The 12313-nt window shown below is 35.5% G+C and overlaps 1 protein-coding gene across 1 annotated transcript; it reads left to right on the top strand.

The window, feature by feature from the left end:
* The first annotated feature begins 773 nt into the window (after positions 1-773).
* LOC141823846 (uncharacterized) lies at positions 774-1859 on the top strand. The gene has a single exon (XM_074711062.1). The coding sequence runs from the start codon at positions 774-776 to the stop codon at positions 1857-1859; it is 1086 nt and encodes a 361-aa protein (XP_074567163.1).
* Positions 1860-12313: the final 10454 nt, after the last annotated feature.

The raw sequence follows: 12313 nt of genomic DNA, 5'->3' as shown, positions 1-12313 counted from the left end.
AGTCAAAGAGCAGATCCAGGGACGGGGACGGGAGAGGCGGCCGATCTCGATTGAGACGATCTGGGACAGCGCCTGCCGGCCGCCGGCCCGGCGAAAGAAGCGGTTCCTGTGGAGGAGTTGGAGTTGAGTTCTCGAGGCGAGGAGAGAAGGGAGTGGCGAGGAGTTGGAAGCCATTAATCGCTGACGCTGAGGGAGGGAGAGAGAGGAGCTGTTCGACGCGACAATTAAAAAAATGTTTTAAAAAATAAGGATAATGAAATGGAAATAAATATTAATAAATAAATAAATAAAATATTAGATGGAAAATTAGAGCAAAGGATATTGTAAATGCAAAAGTAAATGGATGTCATTATGTATGACTCTTGGTGCTTCATAGTTTAGCATTAATATGAGACCTTTTCATTTCATATTCACATTTAGTTGTTCTTGTTTTTAGTCCTATAAATAGGACATGTATGAAGCATTGTAAGGGATGTACCATTTGGACAAGCAATAAGAATTCCTCTCCTTTACTCTCTATCATTCTTCGTCTCGTTCGTTTATAACACGTTATCAGCACGAATCTCTCGTTTCCGAAGCAAGGGTTGAGGCTCCCTCCTCATCCGTGGTAGCCAAGTTTCGCGTCTCATTTGCGAAAGCCAAGTCGATCGAGGTTGACAACGGTATCCTCGAAAACTTTCAATCTTGTTCATTTTTATCTCATGATTTATTTTCTCTTATAGTCATCAGATAGGAGTGAAAGATTATTAAGATTAACATAATCTATAGTCATCATGTCGAACCTCACGAAATTGGAGTTCACGGCCCTTGACATCACCGGAAGGAATTACCTTTCATGGATTCTAGATGCTGAAATTCATCTTGCCGCTAATGGTCTTGGAAATACCATCAAAAATCAAAACACCACATCCGACCAAGATAAGGCCAAAGCAATGATTTTCCTTCGTCGTCATCTTCACGAAGGTTTAAAAATTGAGTATCTCACCGTGAAAGATCCATTGGTCCTATGGAACAATTTAAAAGAAAGGTACGATCATTTGAAAACGATCATTCTTCCAAAAGCTCAATTTGAATGGCTACATTTGCGCCTTCAAGATTTCAAATCGGTGAGTGAATATAATTCGGCGTTATTTCGGATTACTTCACAACTCAAATTATGTGGAGAAACTATTACTGACGGAGACATGTTAGAGAAAACATTCTCCACTTTTCATGCATCGAATGTGCTCCTGCAGCAGCAGTATCGTGCAAAAGGATTTGAGAAGTATTCCGAATTGATTTCATGTCTCTTATTAGCCGAACAAAATAATGAGCTTTTGATGAAGAATCATGAAGCTCGTCCAACCGGATCGACTCCATTCCCTGAAGTGAATGTGACATCATCTAATTATGGAGGACAACATCGTGGTCGTGGACGTGGCCATTTTTCAGGTCGTGCCCGCGGAAATGGACGTGGACGTGGGTATGGTCGTGGACGTGGTGGTGGTGGTCGACACTATTTTCGCAACAATTCCCCCCAATATATGGAGAAAGAGAAGAACAACAAAGAGATGCATGATGATAAAAAGGATCAAATCAATAAGACCGTAGAGAACAAATGCTATCGTTGCGGCATGAAGGGTCATTGGTCACGTACCTGTCGTACGCCGAAGCATTTTATCGATCTTTATCAAGCGTCGCTAAAAGGAAAAGGAACCATCGAAACCAACTTTGTTTCCAATGACAGAAAAATGATAATGGAGACCAACTCGACTTCGGCTTCCGGTGATGATAAAATAGCTTTTGGTCTCGATGATTTCTCCCAGTTTGATGTAGCCGATTTTCTTGTCGAGCATGAAAATAACAATGATGTCATTTGATATTTGTGTTTTCTTTATAATGTTTAATAAAATTTCATGATTACCTAGTTCTTATTTACATTTTTGCACATTTTGAGTAATTAATTTTATTAATCAAGTTCATTCAAATACTTAAAATAATTTTAATAATATCATGAACTCCCTCTTGATAAGAAAGATGTACCTTAACCACCAAGTCGATATTTAGTTTGATGTTGTGTTTGTATTGTTCATGTATTTGTTTATTTTTACCTTAATATTTTATTTTATTTTATTTCATGAAGAAAATGGAGGTTCCCAGAAGCGAATACTCGACGAATGAAAAATGCAGTTGTCTCGTAGATAGTGCCTCAACACATACCATTTTGAAAAGCAAGAGATTTTTTACCTTCTTGGTGATGAATGAGACATGCGTGAATACAATATCAGGTAGTTCAAAAATTATTGAAGGCTCCGGAAGAGCAAATATTATATTACCCAGAGGAACAAATATTTGTATTGATAATGCGTTGTATTCGTCCAAGTCTCAAAGAAATTTATTGAGTTTTAAAGATATCCGCAGAAATGGATATCACATTGAGACTTCAAATGAAAGCAATAAAGAATATTTATCTATCACAAGTATCATCTTGGGTAAAAAATGTTTCTTAGAAAAATTACCCGCAGTTTCCTCTGGACTATATTTCACAAACATAAGTGTTGGCGAAGTACATGTCGTTACAAACCAGAAGCTTGTAGATCAACATAATTTTATTACATGGCATGATAGATTGGGACATCCTGGAGCTATTATGATGCGAAGAATAATTAATCATTCATGTGGGCATTCACTGAAAAATCAGAAGATTTTTCTACCCAATGAATTTTCTTGTGCTGCTTGTTCACAAGGGAAGTTAATAATAAGGCCATCACCATCTAAAATCAGGGCTGAACCCTTGAAATTTCTTGAAAGAATACAAGGTGATATATGTGGGCCTATTCATCCACCATGTGGACCATTCAGATATTTTATGGTATTAATTGACGCATCAACAAGATGGTCACATGTGTGTTTATTATCAACTCGTAATCAAGCGTTTGCAAGATTGCTTGCTCAAATTATCAAATTAAGAGCTCACTTCCCAGATTATTCAATTAAATCTATTCGTCTTGATAATGCTGGAGAATTTACTTCCCAAGCTTTTAATAATTATTGTATGTCAATTGGGATAAGTGTTGAACATCCAATAGCACATGTTCACACACAAAATGGCCTTGCAGAGTCATTGATAAAACGTCTTCAACTAATTGCAAGACCGTTGCTTATGAAAACGAAACTTCCGATACAAGCTTGGGGACATGCTATTTTACACGCGGCAGCGTTAATTCGTATCAGACCTACACATTATAATGAGGTCTCCCCTTTGGAAATGGTTTATGGTCAGGAACCAAATATTTCCCATCTAAGAATTTTCGGGTGTGCGGTATATGTGCCAATTGCTCCACCACAACGCACAAAGATGGGACCCCAAAGGAGATTGGGGATATATGTTGGATATGAATCACCGTCTATAATTAAATATCTTGAGCCATTGACGGGTGATTTATTCACTGCACGGTTTGCCGATTGTCATTTCGATGAAATGATATTTCCAACATTGAAAGGGGAAAATAAGCAGTTGGAAAAAGGAATAATCTGGCGTGAGTTATCATTAGCTCATTATGATCCTCGTACAAAGCAATCTGAACTCGAAGTTCAGAAAATTATTCACTTGCAAAATTTAGCAAATCAATTGCCAGATGTTTTTACTGACCCTAAGAAAGTTACGAAGTCTTGTATTCCAGCTGCAAATGCTCCAATTAGAATTGATGTTCCTGAAGGACAACCCATTATTGCTAACGAGCCTAAAATGCAAGTGAAGCGTGGTAGACCAGTCGGTTCCAAAGATAAAAATCCTCGGAAAAGAAAGGAAGTAAAGGCTCAAACTGAGGAAACAATTACTCCAGAAGAGCATCCAGTCATTGAGAAAATGACTCCAGAAGAATCACAGGTACCTGAAAATGAAGAGATCTCTATAAACTATGTTTTGACTGGAAAAAGATGGAATCGAGATGAAATCGACGTCGATGAAAATTTTGCATATGCTATAGCATGCGATATTGTTAATGAAGACGAGGATCTTGAACCAAAATCTGTAGAAGAATGCAGACGGAGAAATGATTGGCCGAAATGGAAAGATGCGATTGAAGCTGAATTAAAATCGCTCGCAAAGCATAAAGTTTTTGGACCTGTCGTCCGTACCCCTGAAGGTGTTAAACCGATCGGTTATAAATGGGTATTTGTAAGAAAAAGAAATGAGAAAAATGAAATTGTCAGATATAAGGCACGACTTGTTGCCCAGGGATTCTCGCAGAGACCTGGTATTGATTATGAGGAGACATATTCTCCCGTGGTGGATGCAACAACATTTAGATATCTGATAAGTTTATCAATCCACGAGAAATTGCAGATGAGATTGATGGATGTCGTTACGGCATATTTATATGGCTCTCTTGAGAACAACATATACATAAAACTCCCTGAAGGATTTAAAATGCCAGAAGCATGTAATTCAGATCGTCGAGACCTTTACTCGGTTAAATTATGTAGATCTCTATATGGATTGAAACAATCTGGACGTATGTGGTATAAACGTCTCAGTGAATATTTGTTAAAGAATGGATTTCAAAATGATCCAATATGTTCATGTGTGTTTATTAAGAGATCTGGATCACAATTTGTAATAATTGCAATTTATGTGGACGATCTGAATATTATTGGATCAACAAATGAACTATCTAAAACAGTTGATTATCTCAAGAAAGAATTTGAGATGAAAGATCTCGGGAAAACAAAATTATGTCTTGGCTTGCAAATTGAGCATTTAGAGAATGAAATTTTTGTCCATCAAACTGCTTATACATCAAGAGTGCTAAAAAGATTTTTTATGGATAAAGCACATCCCTTGAGTTGTCCAATGATCGTGAGATCGCTTGATGTAAATAAAGATCCATTTCGACCTCGTATGAATGATGAAGAACTAATTGGTCCTGAAGTACCATATCTTAGTGCTATTGGAGCGCTAATGTATATGGCTAGTCATACTAGACCTGATATATCATTTGCAGTAAATTTATTAGCGAGATATAGTTCTTCACCGACAAAGAGACATTGGAATGGAGTTAAGCATATTTTTCGGTACCTTCGAGGAACTATGGACATGGGATTATATTATCCATATGTACGTGAAGCTGAATTGATTGGATACGCAGATGCAGGATATTTATCTGATCCTCATAATGGTAGGTCTCAAACGGGTTACATATTCACATATGGTGGTACAGCTATATCTTGGAGATCTATGAAACAAACAATTACTGCCACATCTTCAAATCATTCCGAGATCATAGCAATTCATGAGGCAAGTCGAGAATGTGTATGGTTGAGATCAATTATACATCACATTCGAGAGTCATGTGGTTTATCCGTAAATAAGAATTCTCCAACAATTTTATATGAGGATAATGCTGCTTGTATTGCACAATTAAAAGGAGGATATATTAAAGGCGATAGAACAAAACACATATCACCAAAATTCTTTTTCACTCATGATCTCCAGAAAAAAGGTGATATTGATGTTCATCAAATTCGTTCATCAGATAATCTAGCAGATCTATTTACAAAAGCATTGCCTACTACGACCTTTAAAAAGCTAGTGTATAAAATTGGCATGCGGAGACTCGAAAGTTTAAAGTGATGTTACAAAGAGGGGGAGTTTACGTACTGCACTCTTTTTCCCTTCACCATGGTTTTATCCCACTGGGTTTTCCTGGTAAGGTTTTTAATGAGACAGTATGTAAATGGCATCCAAGGGGGAGTATTGTAAATGCAAAAGTAAATGGATGCCATTATGTATGACTCTTGGTGCTTCATAGTTTAGCATTAATATGAGACCTTTTCATTTCATATTCACATTTAGTTGTTCTTGTTTTTAGTCCTATAAATAGGACATGTATGAAGCATTGTAAGGTGATGTACCATTTGGACAAGCAATAAGAATTCCTCTCCTTTACTCTCTATCATTCTTCGTCTCGTTCGTTTATAATTTTTTATTATCAACAAAAGGACTCTCATCCTATATTTTATTTTAAAAATATTTTTTTAATACTATTATATATTTTTTTAACAATGGAAATGTTCGATAGACGGCAAATAATAAACAAAAAAATTACGATAAAAAGGGCAGTCCGGTACACATCCAAACATCCTCATCCCGCCATGCGGGGTCCGGGGAAAGGATCCATTGTACGCAGTCTTACCTTACCTTTGGCAAGAGGCTGTTTCCAGGATTTGAACCCGTCACCTCTAGGTCACATGGCAGCAACCTTACCATTACGCCAAGGCTCCCCTTCCAAAAAAAAAAAAAAAAAGTTTATAATAATTCTTTTCTACTATATAGTTTATTATCTTTATGTATAAAGATAATTAATTCAATGGTTGTGATTGAATTCTATTACAACTTATATATATTTAGATGTCGATTTTTAAAATTATCCCTATTGAGATTTAAATTCTAACTCTTTTATTTATCTTTTAAATATTTTACCACTGCATTATGTACCTGTGGGGATAAATCTAGCGTTATTATAGTAGTTATACGACAAAATTATTATAAAATAGGAAAAAATGCTTCAATATTACGATAGTAGTTATGATTTTAAATTATTTTTTTATATTATAATAGTTATAATCTGTAATTATAATAGTATCAGAAATAAAATCAATCTTTTTTCAAAAAATATGATAGAGCGTCCTTGTTGATGATAAATAAAAAAAAAGGATGTCCATGATGCCAATAAAACTCAGGCTATTTTACTTTTCGCCCTTGCTTAATTAGTAATGTCTCACTTTTATTTTACGTTTATTAATCATATTTCATACAAGATGGCGTACCTTCTCTTGTTGCCCTTTTATAACTCTTCTTTATGGATAGTGACATTCCAATGATAAGAACTCCAATATAAAAATATTTTAAAGATTAAAGACCTCTCGAGCTCCTCATTAATGAGGTCCAGGTGTTCCACTCCAATCATGAAGCTAAGGCTTTGTTTAATAGGAGGAAAAACAACAAAAAGGGAGTAAAATAATGAGGGATTTCGATATTGTTTATCATATGTGATACAGTGGAAATCTATTATCTTCGTGTGTTATGTGAGATAAAGTTATAAAGTTGATTCATTTTTAAGATTAAAAAATTTTAAAATTATTTTACCCGAAGAATAAGGAAAATATTTCAAAAAATATGAATAATAAGAGTGCGTATATCAGAACAGAATCTCATATCTCGAAATATTTCCTAAACGGATATTAATATTTCAGAGATCAACTCTATAAAAGGTTTGTCTATATCCATGGACACAGGTATGCACACATCAATCCTAATTTCTCCAAGTCCTTAAACTCCTTCCTCACGTAAAATCCTAACTTAATTGTCGAAGTGGCTTGTCCCGTCCTAGCGCCATTCTAATTTTCTTTTTGAGTATTTTCAGGTTCTTCATCTTCTTTAGTGGCTATCTTCGAAAAGTGTGCACGTCAACAGTTCGTTAACAGATGGCTTGATCATCCATAGTATTTGATCGGAATAAATTGGTACAGTTTGTAGGAAATTTGAGCCGAGATGCTGCGATGGTTAATACTGAAAGAACTAATGACAATCATGACTTTGTTGGAAAGAAAAGTTACGGTGAGGCCTGAGCATCAACTCCCCTAGCGACTTTGTCTTACAACAGGTCCGAAACACCGAGCCCCCTGCTTGCGATTTTGTCTTATGATAGGCTCGGAACACTGAGCTCCGAGCTCGCGACTTTGCCTTAAGACAATCTGGAACACCGAGCCCTGAGTTTGCAACTTTGCTTTTATGATGGACCCAGAACACCAAGCCCCGAGCTCGCGACTTTGTCTTATGATGAGCCCGGAATACCGAGCTCCGAACTCGCGACTTTGTTTTATGACAGGCCTAGAAGATCAAGCCCCGAGCTTGTGACTTTGTCTTACGATAAACCTAGAAAATTAAGTCCCGAGCTCGCAACTTTGCCTTATAATGGGCCCAGAACACCGAGCTCCAAGCTTGCGACTTTGTCTTACAACGAGCCAATAATATCAAGCCACAAGCGCGCGACTTTGCCTTACGACAAGCTCGGAGCACCGAACCCCAATCCCTGAGTTCGTGACTTTGCCTTATGATAGGCATGAAGTACCGAGTCCCGAGCTCGCGACTTTGCCTTACGATAGGCCCGGAGCATCGAGCCCTAAGCTCGCGATATAGTCTTACAACAAGCACAGAGCATTTAGCCCTAAGCTTGCGACTTTGTTTTACCACAGGTATAGAGCACCGAACCCCGAACTCGCGACTTTGTCTTGCAACAGGTCTGGAGCACTGAGCTCGCCACTTTTCCTTATGACAGGCCTAGAGCACCGAGGCCCGAGCTCACAACTGAGCCTTACGACAGGCCTAGAGCACCGAGCCCTAAGCTCGAGACTTAGCCTTATGATAGGCTTAAAGCACCGAACTCCGAGCTCGCGGCATAGTCTTATACCGAGCCCCGAGCTCGAGATCCTGTTAAAGCCACTTCATCCATATGGGACAGAGCGATGACATCTCATTAAAGCACATTCTAGTTAGTCGGACTACGCCTCTTGCGATCAGACTAATTGGGGATGCTTGTGATGTAGTGGGAATCTATTATTTCCACGTGTCATGCGGGATAAAGTTATAAAGTCAGTTCATCCTTAAGATTAGAAAACTCTAAAACTGTTTCACCCAAATAAGAAAAATATTTCAAAAAATATGAATAATTAGAACACGTATATCGGAACAGAATCTCAGAATATTTCCTAAACAGAGACTAATATTTCAGAGATCAACTCTATAAAAAGTTGCACATACCCATGGACACAGGTATGCACACATCAACCCTAATTTTGCCAGTCCTTAAACTCTTTTTTCACGCAAAATATTAACTTGAGCGTCAGAGTGGTTTATCAGGATCCACCCTAAATGTCATTCTAACTTTGTTTTTAGTATTTTTCAGGTCTCTTTATCTTCTCCAGCGGCTATCTTCGAGGAGCGTGCATGTCAACGGTTCGTTAACTGATAGCTTGATCATCCACAATATTTGAACGGAATAATAAATTTAAAATTAGGCGACAATAGTTTTTACATTTTAAACCTAATTAATTTATAAAAAAAACCCAAAACCTTCTAATAATTGATAAGACTAATATTTTAATTATTCAATAAATGTAAAGTTGAATTACTAAAAAGAATCATTCACTATCAATGGGCTAGCTAGCACAGGACCACTTACAATAATATATAAAAATCTATCGATGTCATATATATCTTGCCAACAAAGATCGGCTATGCGTAAGCCAACTACTCTTATAGCGAAAGCGTTAGAACTTCAGGATATCATCATCGTATTCATATCTTTGTTCCATCAAGCCCGGCCTTTCCTTCCCTTGGCGGCCTCTGAATCAAAGTAATGAATGATTTAAGAGAAAGATAAATTAGTATTATAGTAAAAAGTAGAATCCGTTACTTCAATAATCTTATATAGTCTGCCCTGCCAAGCAACTGCAACTTGCAGCCAAATAATTAAACAAATAGATAGATAGATGAAGATTCTAAGCATGTTAAAGCTCAAGTTGGGCTGTTGCATCCTCTTCTCACAGCTCAAACATTAAATGCATAACCATTTAGGGCGTCACTATCCAATCCAAACTTCTTTAATTAAGAATTCATAAAGTATATAGAAAAAAAATATGTTACGATAGATCATGTTAAATTTAGCATCCGCTAAATCTTTTTTGATCAGTCAAATTTTAATACTCATTGTATTGGAGATAAAGAAAATAAAAATATTATAAAATTTGGAAAATATTTTGATGAAATTGATCTTGTGATTTATTCTTATATTATGTTGTAAATAGATCTACCCGCTAAAATTATTATGGTCTTGTGATAAAAGTTGATATAGCTCATTTATATTGATATGATTTGATTCATAATTTTGTATTATTTTGTGAGTCTAAATTTGAGATAAATAAGTTTAGATCATAATCATGAAGGTTGAATTTTTATTGTTTTATTTATAAATATATAAGCATTTAATTATTTGTTTTGAAAAAGAATTTGAGTGAGACTACATGTCGCTTATTATATCGAGATTCAATGATATATAATTAATTTTAACCTACCTTATTAAATAATAAGTTGACATAAAATTAATTATTCAGTATGTTTTTCAATAAAATCTTGGTTAATGATCTTAATAACCTTCCTAAATAATTAGAGATTTGACTATGAACAAGTTGGATTACATATTAAATTTTTATATGTTAAATGTAATTAGTATTATGGTTGTATTTTTAAAAAATTATTAAATGAATACTAAATAGGCCAATTTATTTATAAATGGATTAATAAATCTTCTTCATATATGAATTATTTATAATGTAGACAATGAATTTGTTGGTGTAATCGACCTTTGGTCAAATTGATCAAGTTTGGTATGACTAAAATTTAAATTTTGATATTTGATCAATATGTTAGGTGATTAAGTGAGATATCAAGTAGGTCAAGATTAACTAGATACTTAATAATGTAAAGTTCAAGTGGGTCATAGCGAACTAGATACTTGACGGTTGGAAGTTCAACAAAGAGTTAGTAAGGTGTGAAGTTTAAGTAGGTCAAAATTGACGAGACACTTGGCAATGAAAAAAAGTCCTGTCAAGATTAATCAAACATCAGACAACGCTGAAGTCCTGACAGATCAAGGTTGATTAGATGCTAAATAATGAAGAAACTCTATTAAATCAAAGTTGACCGAATGCTAAGCAATGAGAAGTCCCGGTAGATCAAGGATGATAAGATGATGGACAAAAGAAGTGTTAGTAAGTTGAGTTCGACAGGATACTAAGCAAAATAAGAATTCAGCTTTGGTAATGCTGAAATAAGAGTATCAGTCAATTTATAAGGTATATCAGTTAACTAATGGACCCTAAACTCTGGTATTAGTATTAAATTTTTATATGTTAAATGTAATTAGTATTATGGTTGTAATTTAAAAAAATTATTAAATGAATACTAAATAGGCCAATTTATTTATAAATGGATTAATAAATCTTCTTCATATATAAATTATTTATAATGTAGACATTGAATTTGTTGGTGTAATTGACCATTGGTCAAATTGATTAAGTTTGGTATGACTCAAATTTAAGTTTTGATATTTGATTAATATGTTAGGTGATTAAGTGAGATATCAAGTAGGTCAAGATTGACTGGATACTTAATAGTGAAAAGTTCAAGTGGATCACAGCGAACCGGATACTTGACGGTCGGAAGTCTAAAAAAGAGTTGGTAAGATGCGAAGTCTATATGGATCAAGATTAATGCGACACTTGGCAATGAGAAAAAGTCTTGTCAAGATTAATCAAACATCAGGCAACGAAGAAGTCCTGACAGGTCAATGTTGATTGGATGCTAAACAATGAAGAAGCCCTATTAAATCAAAGTTGACCGAATACTAAGCAATGAAAAGTCCCGGTAGATCAAGAGTGATAAGATGATGGACAAAGGACGTCTTAGTAAGTTAAGTTCGACAGGATACTAAGCAAGATGAGAATTCAACTTTAGTAATACTGAAATAAAAGTATCAGTCAATTTATAGGGTACATCAGTCAACTGATGAACCCTAAACTCTGGAATTAGGATTTGAGAGGGGGTTAGCACTATGAATAGTGCATTAGTCAACTATGAATAGTATCAATCGATTATGAATAGTAACTTATTATAATAATTATGCTACGGTAATAGTGAATAGTAATTTATTGTGTAACAATATACTAATGGAGCCGATTAGTCGACTGATGACACTATAACAACGAACATGAAGTTTCTGACTCGACTATGAGATTCAATTGATTAGGTAATAGTCGATTGATGCTGAGGTGGATAGAGTCGTTGAGTTGATAGGCCAGAGCAACATTCGAAAAGCAGTCAACTTATGGTAATTAAGATCAGTCGATTGATAGGGATCCCTATAAAAGATAGTTTCAAGGAAGATCAAAGCAGCCAATTCTTGAGGCTTTAAGGACGACGAAGTGCTACTGTATTTCCGGACTAACAAGAAACAATTCAAAGCAATAAAAGCATCCAAAGAAAAACCACTTGTGTAAACGTGTTTGTTTTGATTTTTTTTATTTCATTTGTATCTTTGTATTGTTGTAGAAACAAGTTGTAAGATGTTTCTCTGCCTCCGAAAGGTATTTGAGAAGGAGAAGGATAGTGGTAGTAGTCATTAGGACTAGGCCTTATATGTAGTTGATGTGTGCAACCTACAAGTCCATGATTGTCGTCAGATAATAAAATATCATCCACTATGACTGTTAA

Source organism: Curcuma longa, chromosome 3 (assembly GCF_044706935.1).
Source record: "Curcuma longa cultivar G26 ecotype Majalengka, Jawa Barat chromosome 3, ITB_CL_G26_1.1, whole genome shotgun sequence".
Taxonomy (NCBI): domain Eukaryota; kingdom Viridiplantae; phylum Streptophyta; class Magnoliopsida; order Zingiberales; family Zingiberaceae; genus Curcuma; species Curcuma longa.
Note: the sequence above shows the minus strand (reverse complement) of the source record. Positions and strands in the feature narration are given on the sequence as shown.

What these genes read in the sequence shown, in the direction of transcription:
- LOC141823846 (XM_074711062.1), top strand. Translation starts at nt 774, where the DNA reads ATGTCGAACCTCACGAAATTGGAGTTCACGGCCCTTGACATCACCGGA.